The following is a 15,806-nucleotide window of genomic DNA, read 5'->3' on the forward strand; positions in this document are numbered from 1 at the left end:
ACAAATAGCGCTCATATGTTAATAGTGCTAACAGTACTTATTAAAACTAAGCTAAAAGTAAAAAATAAAATTTATTCAATGTCTTTACTGTAACTTTGATTAATATTGCGTTTTTCCTGATGTAATAACAAATAGCTACTGAAAATATATCGTTTTCAGTTAAGTGCAAATGACAACCCCAGGGCGGCGAACATGGTCCACAACATTCATTTGTGTTACACTTTCAGTTTTGCTATTTTAGACAAAAAGTAGCCAAAATTTTCCACCAGAGCCGTAAAAATTGAATGTGGACCATTAGTGATATGTTTACTAGCTTTTACTAGATATTTAGCCATTTGTATCTCAAAAAGTAGCCTTTTTGGCTACCAAAAGTAGCCAAAATATCTCACCGGAACCGCAAAAATTGAAAATGAACCATTAGGGATATGTGTATTAATTTTGACTATAGGTTTAGCTATTTGCGTCCTATAAGCTTTGAACAAGCAGGCAAATGCATATGTAAGGTAATAATTCTCATTTTTCTTACTTGTCTCTTGCTTATTTTGTGGATGTGTTATTTATTTTTCATAAACACTGTTCAAAACTGAAAATGAAACTACTTTCAAAGGAAAAAAACACACAACCAGCATTATTATGTGTATACTGTAACACTATTTCTGGTCATTAGTGGGGGGGGGGTGGTAAAATTAGAATGTTAGTGGCTATTACTTTTGCAAAAAGCATTAAATGGGAACCAAAGGGTGTATAATTTTTGTTATTAGGCTACACCACACAAATAGAATGTTGTTTGTCTACTCTTCTGAACTATCTAGTCCTATAACAACAAAGTCTTAAATTTATTACATGGATTCCTTTTTTTTCGATTTCCAGGGTTGCTTCAACCAATTGCATAACAGTCATTCAGTTAATGCAGGCTAAAGGACTTTGGCAATTTTGTGGATTTCTTTATTTTTTTATTTATTTTACATGAAAGGTTTATTCAAAATTCAAAATAGGGTAACCCTACGGTAGATTCAAAACTCAAAATACGGTAACCCTGGGTGCGTGTCATATGAATTACCAACAGGATTAAATTTAACAAGCAAGTTTTTTTTACAACTGAAGCTAAAGAAAGATACTTAAACTTAAAATTCAATATATGAGGGGATATATCCTTTTCAACCTTCACTATTTACAATAACATTTTACTTTTTGTCCTAATCCTTTAAGAACAGCTGCTCAAACACAAAGGCTGTTTAATTGAAAATAAGAAGGTTTTTTCAAGCATTGTAAAACTCAAGCGTAAAGAGTGAGGAATTGAGGGATTTCAGTCTTATTGCCGCTCTTCACTCTCACTTGATTTTTTTTTTTTTTTTTTTTTTTTTTTTTTTTTTTTTTTTTTTTTTTTTTTTTTTTTTTTTTTTTTAGTTGAAGAAGAAAAATTCCCACTTCTACTTACACACTGAAATCTTATAGAAAATAATTTAATATGTATAGAAATTAGGCTGAGGCTCTTTCTTTTTACCCTCAAGTGCATCTTTCGTATGCATCTTGAATCGTATCCTTGAACGTTTTCCTCTTTTTTGAAAATATATAATTATGCTTTTTCCTGAATAAACAGAGCAAAATTATATTAAAATATATAGACAACACGATACAATTTTAATGCTAAAAAGTAAAGTTTAGTTAAATTTTTTTTTCACACACATTCAACAAAAATTATATTACCAGTTCACAAATGGTTCATAAAGTCATTCAAATAATAAAGCAAGATTTGAAGAGAACCAAATTTCCCTTCGGTAGCCAACATTTCATGCCACCTTATAAACAACAATGTTGTTAAGTGGGCAGATATTCGATTTCCTTTTGTTTCGGATAAGATTTAGGAAATTTGTTTTTCCGGCATACGAAATTATGCTTAAAATAATTGAAAGCTTCCTATTGATATACTGGTAAAAATCTAATCTCTTCTTTCATGAAGATATTCACTCATGAGTAATATTGGAATGTCACAGGAATTTAGTTGCCGACTTCAGCTACCTAGCTGCTTTGTCGAAAACTTTACCGGAGGAGCGTTGCCTATAGTAAAGATTATGAGGCTCCAATGTGCTATTCATTTATTGTAATTTTGTTCAAGAACATTCGTTTATCAGTTTTCATCAAGAGGGCTCATTCGATTGGGAATTGAATGTGTATGTGTCCTTTTTGATTTCTGAAGTATCAGAAGACGATTTGAACCATCAAAAAGTAATTAGAGAGAAATTACCTTCTTGACCTTTTTGTTTCCTCCCCCATTACATCTCGAACAGCCAAACCGAATGCAATGGTTGGGTGGCTGAACAGCATCCAATGCCAAACATGAGCCGTCATACTAAAACGTGTGATTACAAGATGTCAGTGAGTGTCGTGCTACTGTAGGGAGTAGAGCCGTGATCTGCCGCAAAATCTGTCGTCAACACCGTCTATGTCACTAAGACGAAACATCTCCAAAGAATCGCGGGTCTTTACTGGACTGAATTGGCTAATAAACAGATCCTCCTGTCACGTGCTTCGCAAACTCTTTTCTCGACTCAGCTTGCCAAGTGCACTATTCGCTGGCACAGCAACCTTCTTTGTATGCCATATGACGCCCCAGCACGGACTGTGTTTGACTTCTACCCCACCCTGCACGGATAAAAACGGCCCAGGGGACGTCCCCTACTAGATGAAAAAACAAAGCCAACAACCTTTTCGCCTTAGCCCACATCCCAGTTGAAGAAGACGCAAGCCTGACAAGCGATATGTCAACCTGGAGGTGCCTGGTGACATCGTTCTCTACACCGAATCCTTGACAAGGGTTGTAAGTAAAATCAACATTGATTTAAAATTTGAAATAGCCAGTTCTTACAAAATGGTTGGAAGGTCCAATAACTATGTCTCTGAAGCCCACATGACCTCACAGTGCTCAGGGCAAAGGTTGTAAATTACCCTATTTGACAACTGTTTACCTATAAGATCTTTTACTGGGTAAGGGCGGAAGGCTTGATCCTAGGTGGGTCCATAAAGATTAAGGATATCAAGATGAAACTTTAAGAAATGCTAAGGGAAATCTACAGACAAAATCAACAGACGCTATGTGCTTCCAGGTTGTCAAAAGGGTGCATCAGCAATATTTCAGAAACCTCTGACGGCGTGAAGGTGAAATTTTCAGTGTAGATTGAGGAAGTTGTTGGAAAGTCATCAAAGGCGAGCCCCCTTCCTATGACCTGTTTAACTGCTCCCCTCCAAACACATCTGATAAAAAGTCTGATACAGCCCTTTTGTTCAAAATAGGGTAAAGGTCAATAAACTGTGCACCCAGGGACGACATGACCCCTCCCCCAGGGGGAGATGAGATAAGGCCCTTTTAACAACCCGTAAACACATAGCGTATTTTATACAGTTCGACAATCCTCTCAACTTTCCTGAGCGCTACACGTGAATGCCCTTGGCCTTTTTTTTACACAAAGGGTCAAAAACGCCCCTTTTTGCTATAATAAATACTACATGTGAACAATTGGCGACTTATTTAATTTCCATACCTTATCCCAAGGGCTGTTTGGGGTTGTCATCGCCAAAGAAATGGATGTTGACTTTTAAACTATTCTGAACAGCATCTCAAAATTATTAGCTTTCTTCGGGTAAAAATCACCTTTTACTATTTAAAATGGTACTAGAGCTTTTGATTTCCAATCGAATGAGCCCTCTTCAAAGTTTATACGGCAGCTCCTTCCATACGAAGTGCCTTAATGAAAAAAAAATACATTGTACTCACTTCACTCTTTACTTAGGCAAGGCTATTGCGCTGACTCTGATGCTTCATTTGACTAGGCTGATTTCCTTCGTATTTTATAAATTGATATAAATGATAAATGAGTTTCAGCTGATATGAAGAAGGGGTGGAGGAGGTCATTTTATAGATGGCGGGGGGATCAGATGCCTTAAAGATTGCATTTGAATGCCCAAATATCATAACGCTCATTGAGCCTTCAGATGACTCTAGAAGGAATTATTGGGAAGAGGGAGGATGGTACAAATTAATATATAATCCCTTTGAATTTCCCTGAATAGTCTCAACCTTTGCCCTTATTATTAGAACAAGGGGAAGGGGTGACATTACCTCTCCTATTGTGATAATTTTTTCTATGTAGCATAAAATATTACATTCACATGCCTACAAGCACAGAGGTGGAAAAGGTGAGAAAGGGCATCACAAGCCTCGCCCTGAAATTTCTTTTGGTAGGGTCAGTGCTACCAGGAGCTTTTATTCAGTGATCTCAAATGGTAATATTTATCTTTTCTATTTGTATACAGTGTTTTAATGCCTTTGTAAATACGTATATGATGTGTTTAAACATAAAAATACTTATTGTAGAGCTCATGATGCCTAAAAGATCAAAAGTCACGCATAATTTCCATCCATATGAATCGCATGCTCCTCTCCGTTCATCCAAAATTCTGTAATAAAAATATTATTAAGGACGGATTCAATAAAACTGTTGTTTATTGAGAATTTTGACTAAGTATTTAAATTTTTTCTAAATTTTAATAAGAAACTAACATTCTAATTCTTAAGCAGAAAACAGAAAAAGCTAGACGCTACCAACAATTCATAATTATTGACAATTTAACAGCCAGAAACCGAAGGTCTATGAGGCCAATGCCCCAAATCTTATCTTAGTTAGGCCTGGGTATACTTCGAAATTAAAAAAAAGTTAATTTCAACTGAAAGTAAAGAGCAACATTAAAACTTAAAATCAACAAAAATAATTTCGAATTTGAGAGGGGCAGCCCCCTCCTCAACCCTTTGCTCTTTACGCTGAAGTTTGACTCTTTGCCCATTTCCTTAAGAACGACTGCTAAAGCACGTGGACAATTGAATTTGAATATGAAGCTTTTTAAAAGTACCGGAAAACTTCAGCGTAACGAGCAAGGGGTTGAGGAGGGAGCAGTCTCCCTCTTACACGGAATAATTTCATTAGTTCGAAGTTTTAATGTTTACTATCGGTCAAAAAAACTAGCCTTTTTTATGTAACTTATTCTTAAGTAAAGAATCCTTACTTTGTTTCTTTTTCAAGAAATATTCTACCGATGGTTCCTATCATTAATCTTTTCTTTCAGACAGTCCTCCTCATACACAGAATAAATTCTATAAATTCTATAATAATTCTATAATGGAAAATTCTATAAATGGTTCCCATCGATAATCTCAGTGCACGCTTTTCCTGGACCCAGCTCATGCTAGCAAACTCGATAATGGATACTAGAGAGAAACTAGCGAGTTATATCTCCAGCAGCTATCTTGACAGATAACTATTTTTCTTGTAGCTTTTTCCCAGCTTTCCTAAAAGCATCGTTTATAATCTCACCTAGTTACATTCTTCAATGGTGAGGCCCTTCCCTTTTATTGGGAAATTCCCTGTGTTTTTTAACAGAAACAATTTTCCTGATGCGCTTGAAACGATTATTCATTTGAGAATGATTAAATTTCTGATTTAGGCTCGTGTAGGTGTTTGAAAGTTGCACCAAAGAGAAAAACAGAAATTACTGTGCTTTAAACGTGCTTGAAAATGTACTTAAGTTCCAATGTTTTTTTGTAATTTATTTTCGTAAACAATAGAGTTGTTTCCTATTTCTGAAGAGACAAACAGGGTTGTCCCTTTAAAAACCTGACTTGTTTTAAACCATGCTAAACTGGAAATTTAAATCAAATGAATCTATCTCATATGATGATCATATATTATTCAAGGTTTGATTGGTTCCTTTACATGAAATAATTAACCAGTAGAAAGAAAGAACGAAGATTTTTTTTTAGTCATAAGATTTTTTACTAATAAAATTAAATTTTGTATGTCCCGTCATAATATCATACATATATAATGAAAAAAGGTTTCCCAGTCAGTAAAAAAGGTTGCTTGGCCAGCAAAAAAAAAAGTTTTAAGAGTGTAAACTGTTTGAAACAAACTGGCTCCAGGTATTTTCCTATATTTGTAGAAGTCTGAAAAACAAGCGCTTTACTGAAAACCAAAGCCGCATCCAAGGGGAAGAAGTTTTGGGGCTTTGACCCCCCGCCCCACCGGAATGTTTGTCTGCCTCGTCAAATCGTAACAAAAATGAATATAAACAAATTTTGTATGCGTCTTTGAAATCTTTTTTATAACCCCCTCCCCAAAACAAATCCTAGATATGTTGTTGCCGAAAACAAAAACCTAAGCAAAAAAAAACAGGAAAAGAAACAGGAAAATCCTTAAGTGACCTGCATAAAATAATAGAATAATTCATAGAACTCTTAATTTTTGTTTTACCCACCATGAAATCAATAACTTTTACAATACGACTTTAACTCTCTAAAAAACTCGAAAATGCTTAGTTTTCAGCAAAGCATTTGATTTAAGGCATAATTTCTTGAAATTAGAAAATATGGAAGCTTTGAACAGCAATTTTTCTGTCTGCATGTTGAGTTGAGCAACGTTCAACTTTCCAAGTGCAATTTTATTACTGACTAATGTGAATGAAGACTTAAGGGATAGTACGTTGATATTAGCAAGCTATGAACAGCCGTTCACCTTTCTGTTTGTTTAGTCCAGAAACATGTAACATCCAATTTGACCAGACAGTACATAGAAAGACATAGTATTAGTGAGCTCTAGTTGGGACAAATTAGCTGCTGATGCATGTTTCTTAAAACCATTTTCCTTCCTTTAATATTTTCCGCCTCAGTAATAAGAAAAAAATATAAGAACATACAAAAACAAATAAAACTAAAAAAAAATAAGATACAAAAAAACATATCATACATAAATTTTGAATTTGAATCAACAAACGAGACTGTGTTACAGCTCAGTCATTAGTGCCGATTAATCAAGCCCCAGTCAAGGGGGGAGAGCCAAATAGACATTATATAAGCGATTAAAGTTATTCTGTTCATACGATTATTCTGTTATTCTTTTTATTACATAGACTTTAGATAATATGGTGTTTAAAGTAGAATGATCCATACACATATTTTAGTCTTAATGGTGTTTTTCAATACCTGTAATTATTACTGATTTATGGTCGCAAATTATAACTCATGTCATGAATCTTAATTGGCTTTGAAAAAGAACTAATCCATAGTCTTAGTTAAATGTGAAGCTTTGTTGGCTACTATAGATCCTGCTATTACCATAATAGGGTTTTAGGCTAGATTGGACTTGTTAAATGTATGCCATCACTACGACATATTCTAATGACTTACGCCTCAAACCTATATTTAATTGGATGTATTGAACACCAAGGTTGTAGAAAACACTCCGTTGTCTTTTGGTTATTTAGTTATTTATTTTTGCAACTGTCTAGACAGGAAAGAAGTAACTATTGTGCCGTATGTTGGATTTCTAATAATTTTGGTTGCTTCTGGATTTGACACTTGCTTCCTGTTTTTTGCTGCTATTGTTTTAACCTTAATTTTGATCTTCATTTTTTAGGTTTTTGTTCATTTTTTCTCCTTTTATGTCCGTGCTGTTTTTATTTTCAATCGTTTTAATTTTTTTTATCCTTGATTAATTTAAACATAGAAGTTCCCCAAGCAATGGACTTTTCAATAGGGATAAAAATCGATATTAAAAACCAAAAAGTGTGAAAATAAACATGTAATAAGCCATGTAATATACACGAAATAAACATACAATAAGTCAACCTTAAAACGAAAAAAAATTACTACAAATGAAAGAAGGGTTAATACCCCCTCAAAAATTCGAAAAAGCCAGTGCCATTTACTTTTTCTGAAAGTGCGATTTATTTTGATAATTTTGATTTTATTTGTAAGAAAATCCATAAAAAAGAATAAAATAACAGAACTACTCTATGTTACAAGGAAGAAAATAGTATTCTAATAATGATCGCATTCATGATTTTCCGTTTAATGTTACAGTTTTGACTGTAACATATTTTTCAAAAACATTTGCATTCAATTCAACTCAGTTAGAAAGTATAAGAAATCGATGCTCGTCTAAGAACGATTGTGCTTTTCTGAAAACGATTTTTGCTTTTTTGAAAATGATTGATATTTTTCGCAGTGTCGTTTTATTCGATATGATATCAGCAACAATATAACAGCAGAATAAAATCACAATGCAAATAAAATTATTCTAACAATTTCTTTTCTTGTGAGCCTGGTTAATATCGTGATCAAACCCTCATATTTGTCTAAAATCCTGCAAGTTTTACGCTTACAACTTATTGTGAAACTTAATAGGCATAATCTTGTGAATTTAAAAGCAGCAATAAAAGAAGATTTTTGAATTTAAATATCAAATTTTGAATGTCAACAAAACTTCTATTTTGACGCTTCCTGTTTCGATGAAGAAACAAAATCTCTTTAGAACACATACTGAACGCTTATATCTTTTCTGGCGTCAGGGGCTTAAAGAGCTAAGAGGGGGGTTTCTTGGGATGGGTCATCGTGAGCCCGTTCTTGGAACTTTGAAGTCGACGTCGAAAGTAAATATAGTAGCAGTGGGAAGTTTTGTCCGGAAGGGTCTTATTATTCGAAAGTCGAGTGTTACATGATTTAGTTTGTTTGTTGTTGTATATGTATGCATACGGCATGGAAAATGCCTTTAAATACAGTCAATCATTCATTCATTCACATACAAGTGCGTGTTTGTAATTTGTACTGTTGTTTAATTTGTTTGCTTGTTTGTTGTTTTTTAATACTTTTGGGTGTATATAGCCAATGAGCTTTTGAAATACACTTATCTATCTATCTATACTCCATACCTATAGATATCTGTTCGTGTATATTTATTATATAGAGCGAAAACGATAATTCAGCTACAATCATTCAACCAAAGGGAGGCAAGGGTAAAGCTCCCTCTAAACCCTACGTTGATCTGAAGGGCTATACATAAAAATTTTGAGAATTTGGACTTAAAATCTCCTCACTTGGACTTCGCCCTATCAGCTCCACTTCCCCTCAGAGGAGTAGCTAACCTCTCCCCTAACAGTAGTTGCACAACAATGTAAAATATTGATATGTTCAGTACTACTGCGTCAATGGTCTATAACACACAACAGTACAATTTGTCAGGACTACGCACATCTTTAGGGAGAAAATTCTCACTGCTAGGAAGTAAAACCTCTAAGACTGAGATAGCCCATTATCTATAAAGATATGCAATAATTCTAAAATGATTGACAATCTCAAAATTATCAGAAATGTAGAATTCAAAAGAGTAACCCCGCCCCTCGAAAAATAATCTTGGGATATTTTACGACAATCCTAGTTTTTTTTTCAAAAAAAAATCCTGATTCTGCATTTTTGAAAGTAATGAACCTTGATTTTGTTGTTTGATCAGATGATTCTTATTTTTGTTTTGGACTGGCATACAAATAACGACTTATAAAGGAGCAATATTTTGGACAAGTAGCAAGAACAAAATTAAGAAGTTAATGAAGTTCATTTTTATTCGTAGTCTTTGCGTGTCCGATATGCTGTATTCAACGCTTGCCATGCCCTTCTTTACAACGCGGTTTCTCTCAAGTGGCTCAGAAGACATGACTGCAAGGGGTCCTCTGTGCATCCTGGTTCCATTTATCCAGTATTATTGTCTTGGAGTTTCATTACTCTCCATTAGTTTTATCTCTGTCAATAGGTAATTTCGTTTCAAAATCTCTCTTTTTCTTTCTCTCTTTGTCTAGAAGTTTTCACTTTTGTATTTTAGGATACCAGCCCAGGGCTCACTGTGTCTTAACATGTGATCCGACCAAGACTATCACCAGGCCAAAAATTTAACCTAAAAAGCAGCTTGATTAAGGAAAACCCATCAAATAGGTGTCTTCTAACAATATTCTTCTAACCAAGTTCTCTGGCTCTTTTAGGGCACAATTTAGAAGTACTCGTATCCCAAAGCCACCCTTTCGTAGATAAGGAACCACTTATTCAAAGGACTTCCCTGGGGTTTTCTTATAATAAGGACTTAAGGATACAAAAAATTGATAGGAAATGAAAGTTCTTTGGCTCTTTTAGGGCCCAATATATACCCTCTTGGCCCGACATTAAAGAACTAAACAATTCTTTTGTATATTAGGAACCGCTTAGTCCAAGGACTTACCTTTGATAGTCTTAGACTGAGAAGGGATAAAAAGTTTCTTGGCCTATATTTGGCCTCTAACACCGTCTGCTGGCAACATTTATTATCCGTTTTGCCCCAAGAATAATTGCTTAAGGCTTCGTGCTGGTTGGATACCCGAGATCCAACCAGCAAGAAGCCTTAAGCAATTATTCTTGGGGCAAAACGGATAATAAATGTTGCCAGCAGACGGTGTTAGAGGCCAAATATAGGCCAAGAAACTTTTTATCCCTTCTCAGTCTAAGACTATCAAAGGTAAGTCCTTGGACTAAGCGGTTCCTAATATACAAAAGAATTGCTTAGTTCTTTAATGTCGGGCCAAGAGGGTCTAAATTGGGCCCTAAAAGGGCCAAGGAACTTTCATTTCCTATCAGCTCTTTATATCCTTACGTCTTTATTATAAGAAAACCCCAGGGAAGAGGAGAATAAAAAACGATGGCTCCCCCAAAATAAGCCCAACAAAGGGTCAAAAACATTTCTGAACATTTTGAAAGTTTAGAAACGCCATCCAGTATGAGTCTTATCTGTAACAATTGGCAATTTGAATAATTTATACTATTTTTCGCATGAACTCCAAGGGTTATGTCGTCCCCAGAGATATATTCCATGAACCTTTTGACTGTTTGGAACAAAATCAATGCCTCAAAATTATGATCCAATGTCATGGGAGTTACAGAACGGCCAGTACTTCCAACCCTAAGAAATGTTACTAAAACTTGCAATTTCAAATTTAACGAGCCCTCTCTCGAATCTCTAAGACTTGGTCCTCTATATAAAGTTGTCGGTTGAAAAAGAATATCCTTGTAAGGCATGTGGCGCCCCACTATAAACAGGTTTTGCTTCTAGTGAACCAAATTACTCGATGTTTTTTCATAATCTAGATCACATTAAACTTTAACCCTTCTTTAAATCAGTCAAATTATGAAAAATGTATTTAAATTTTAAGTGATTTTTTGTACTTCACATGACTAAAAAAGTAATCAGCTAATTTTTATCAGGATTATTTTATTAATAGTCATTGTCACTAATAGTTGTATTTTTTACTTAAAGGTTCATCATTGTTGCCTTTTTTCGATGGTATGCCCAAATTTATACAAGAAAAAACGGTGTAATAATGATACTTTGTATCTGGTTCACAAGCTTTTGTTTCTGTTTGCCAACTTTGGTAGGAAAATGGGGTAAGTTTCTTTTCGTCTTCATTGTTTTTACGTGAATAGTGAGGATATTTAATTTAATATAATAAAAACAATTTTATTTTTATTTAATATAAAAAAATAAAGTTATAATTTAATATAATATAAATTTAATATAAAAATTTAATATAATTTAATATAAAATTTAATATAATTTAATATAAAAAAAATAAAGAGGCACGATAATGTTATTTTGTATTGTAATCATAAGCTTGTGTTTGCGACTTTAGTAGGAGAATGAGGAATTTCCATTCAAGTAATTGATGCCAGGAAGAAACTCGTAAAAAATCTGCACTTGTCAAATGTCAACACTTCCCTTTTGGTGCTGGTTGGGAATTTTAGATACAATTAATCTCGAAAAGTATTTAATAAGGATCGTTCAACCTAACGCGTCAAGAAAACTCCCATCATGACATTTTAAATGATGAAATTAAATGAATTCCCTGTAAATCAATATAATTGATTTTAATTTTAACAATACAATAATCATTAAATGAAGAAAACATGGCTACGGCTGCATTCATAAACACACATAGTGATATAGAGGGCCAAGTAGCAGTTCACGAAGCCATCCCATGAAGAATAACAAGTATGTTGAAGCAGTAGTTCTAAAAAGGTACTAAAGTTCCAAAAAGCTCTAAAAGTTCTAAAAAGTTCTAAAAAGGTAGAAAGGAAGCAAATTTTACCTTTCGCTACTCGATATTTTTTGTTTGTTTTTTTCACAATTTTAAAATTATTATTTTTTTTTAAGTGGTGAAGACCAACACAGACCCTTTTACAGAAGCTGACTTATAAGACAGGCTAGTGAAAATTGTGCTGGCAGTTCGCAAATTAGGAGAGCAAAAACAAGCCAGTCAAAAATTAACCGCGCTTCAACCGTTATAATCTTTTTCATGCATACACTGAATATCATTAAAACTACAACGTCCAGAAAGGACAGAGGAAGGAGGCGGGTATCCCCACAATCACTTTTGGCCCTTAAATAGGACTTAAATAGACTAGAAATGATAATATTCAATTTAATGAGCCCTCACTCCAATTTATATGACACCCCTCCATACGTTGAGATCAGGTATCCCTGGCATACGCGTTTTTCGTACGCCTAAATGTAGTTTTAATGTTCTAAAAGCTTTTAAAAGTTCTAAAAAGTTCTAAAAGTTCTAAAAAGGTAAAGATGAAACAGATTTTACCTCCAAAGCTTGAGCAAGTAAAAACGAGCAAAAGAAAGAGATGAGTATTAAAGGGAGATCTGTTGATATTATGGATACTGAACTAATTTTAGAGAACTAATTTTATCGAACATTATAGAACTAATTTTAATTGAACTAATTTTATAGAACTATTTTGTAGAACTAATCTTAAAACTAATTTTATTCCACGAATTTATCAAAGAATACCAAAGCATAAGAGTGGCAAAACACTTTATGCTAATTGATTTTCATTACTAAACTTGGCCCACACATTTAAGCAGCTAGGCGGCTTACAGTAGCAATTATGAATTAAAGGACTTTGCTATGGAGTTAGTTAAAAAAAAAACTGGTCATCCAGTGCTACGGCTCCTTGGAGTGTTATACCAAGGAGTTCTATTAACTGTAAAGCATGGATGACGTTTATAGAGCACCACATGTAAGTACAACTAACCGGTATTAAATCTGTACGATTCCATACTACGTTTGCAGATACCTTTTGATTTTTAGGTTATTATTTGTAATATCAACATGCAATGAGAGAACCTCTGAAAGAATTTATGTTTGTATGAAATAGTTGTCAAACTCATCATCCGCATTGTTTTTGTTTTTACCAGTATTAAGACTGTGTACTATTTACTGCGATTGATAAATATCCATGAAACGGTTCATTATGGAATCTCTTATTTCCTAGTGTACGGTTCATTTTCAGATGTAAAAGAGTGCATATCTTCGTGTTTACTTTTCATGGCATTAAACTTCTAAAATATAATAAACATTAGATCGAAAAGTTTAGAAACAAACTGAAAATCAAAATTTATGTTTTGAAATAATTATGTCTAGCATTATCATAGGCAGCGCAATAGTGCTGCCTAAGTAAAGAACGATGATGGAACAATGTTTTTGTTTTTTTTTCTAAGCCAGGGCACTTCGCATAAAAGAGTTGTCGTAGAAACTTCAAAAGGAGCTCATTCGATTGGAAACTGAGAGGACTAGTCTACTTTTCAATTGTCCAAAGTGATTGGAGGGCAACCAGCTCCCCCCCCAAGCCCATGATATACCAAATACATTCAGCTAAAATTTTTGAGATAGCCATTTTGCATAGTTATAAGGTCCGGAAATTATGGCTTTGAGGATGACAACCCCCCTCCCCACAACCCTCAGGACAAAGGTTGAAACCTGGGACACATAAGATTCTTATAGAAAGGATGGTCGTATATAATTTGGAGGGGGCTCATTGGATTGATAATCAGAAATTCTAGCGCCCTTCTTAAGAGTCAAAGTGATCTAGGGTAGGTACACCCTCTACCCACACAAGTCGTGTTTTCCCGAAATGCATCCAACAGAAATTTTGAGACAACCATTTTATTTAAAATAGTCCAGAGATCATATAGCAAGGCTTTGGGGTTGATACAAACCACCAGAGTCTGTGGGCAAGAGTTGTAAGTTATGACCAGGGCGCATTTAAGGTTTTTTATGGAAGAGATGAGTGTATGAGCTTAAGAGGTGGCTCATTTGGTTGAAAATTCAAAGTTCTAATTCCCTTTTGAGAGTAATAAGTGATGGAGGTTAACTAGCCCCTCACCCCCCCTAACTACCCCTCTTTTCGCCAAACACATCTGTTGGAAATTGTGAGATAGCCATTTCGTTCAAAATTTTTCAAAGAACATATAAAATGCCTCCAGGGTTGACACAACCTCTCAGAGCCCTGGGGCAAGGGCTATAAGTTATGCCCTGGAGGTAAATAAGGTTTTTATGCAATGGGTGGTCGTATAAACGAACTAAATTCTGTTGTAAAAAAAGAGGATTTCAAATTTTATAGAAATTGAGCTACCCAATGGAAGTTGATTTAATAAACATTATAATAAGGCGTTCTTACACACTGCTACTTTTACTAATACTACGACTACTACTAAACTACTCCAACTTATATTTCAATTGCAAAAACTTGCAAGACTCAGAGCATTAGGTGAAAAAGGCGTCAAAAATAGGTTAAAATCGCATATCAGCAATTTTTTTGGAACAGCTTACTGTGACAAGGTGAAATTTCGGGGCATCATGAACGCGATGTTTAACTGATCAAAAGGCAATATGCACATGCTACTACCATTATTAATACTGCTGCTACTACTGCAACTACTTTTCCTACTACCACCGGAACTAATGTGATACTAGTACTATTAAGGCTAAGTCTAAAAAGGTAAAATTTGAGACAATATTGATGGCAAATTCGAATTAACAAAAGACACTATGTGCATTTAGATTGTCAAAGTAGTGCATCGTCAGCATTTATTTGTTTATAAGTTGGAAGTTGAAGCAATAGTAATAGTAGTAGTAGAACTAGCAAATGTTGCAGTGGTAGCAGTAGCCTATTAGTATTAGTGTACACATATTGCCTTTTGGTCATTGACCTTCCCTTTAAGTATTCTCTAAATATGACATTATTTTTGCTCATTCTTGGCTTAATGAAGCTCTTTATTTTTTTTGAAAAACGAGTTTTGTGGAAGAAGTTTTTTAAATTAATTACAATAAATAAACGAGTCTAACTCAAAACGAGCAGAAATTAACATGAGTACAGATCACAACACCTGTGCCTTCTCAAGGAAAGAACAAAATTTACACTTCAATGAAAATTTTTATTTTAATGTTTTCACTTCTGTAACTTTTATAAATAAAGAATTATTAATATTTTAAAGAACAAATATCAGCATATGTATATTAAACAAATAATGCATATTCACTTGTATTACTATTACTGCTACTACTGTTCCTGCAACTATAACTATTACTGTCATATCAAACAGTTCGTGGTAACGAACTGTAGTAAGGAGCGACCCGGCTCAATAGTAACCAAAACTGTAAAAAATGGAATTTGGTACCAATAGTTACATCAAAAGAATTGCATTTTAATGCTGATTTCAAATATATAAGTTTCATCAAGATTAGTCTTACCCGTCAAAAGCTATGAGCCTGAGAAAATTTGCCTCGTTTTAGAAAATAGGGGGGAATATCCCGTAAAAGTCATACGATCTTAACGAAAATCACACCATCAGATTCAGCGTATCAGAGAACTTTATTGTAGAAGTTTCAAGCTCCTATCTACAAAAAGTGGAATTTCGCATTTTTTGCCAAAAGACAAATCACGGATGCGTGTTTATTTTTTTTTATTTTTTTTTTTTTTCAGGGGTGATCGTATCGACTCAGTGGTCCTTGAATGTCACGAAATGGCTCATTCTAACGGAAATTAAAAGTTCTAGTGCCCTTTTTAAGTGACCAAAAATTGGAGGGCACCTAGGCCCCCTCCCATGCTCATTTTT

General features: G+C 34.3%; 1 protein-coding gene across 1 annotated transcript in view; it reads left to right on the plus strand.

Moving 5' to 3' along the window:
* Nucleotides 1-15,806, plus strand: part of LOC136028940 (uncharacterized) — a 68,299-nt gene that overhangs the window by 23,634 nt on the left and 28,859 nt on the right. The window contains exons 4-5 of the mRNA XM_065706924.1: nucleotides 9,453-9,632; nucleotides 11,160-11,287. Of these exons, the coding sequence (XP_065562996.1) occupies nucleotides 9,453-9,632; nucleotides 11,160-11,287 (308 nt within the window). The remainder of the gene's footprint in view (nucleotides 1-9,452; nucleotides 9,633-11,159; nucleotides 11,288-15,806) is intronic.

This window comes from Artemia franciscana, chromosome 7 (genome assembly GCF_032884065.1).
Source record: "Artemia franciscana chromosome 7, ASM3288406v1, whole genome shotgun sequence".
Taxonomy (NCBI): domain Eukaryota; kingdom Metazoa; phylum Arthropoda; class Branchiopoda; order Anostraca; family Artemiidae; genus Artemia; species Artemia franciscana.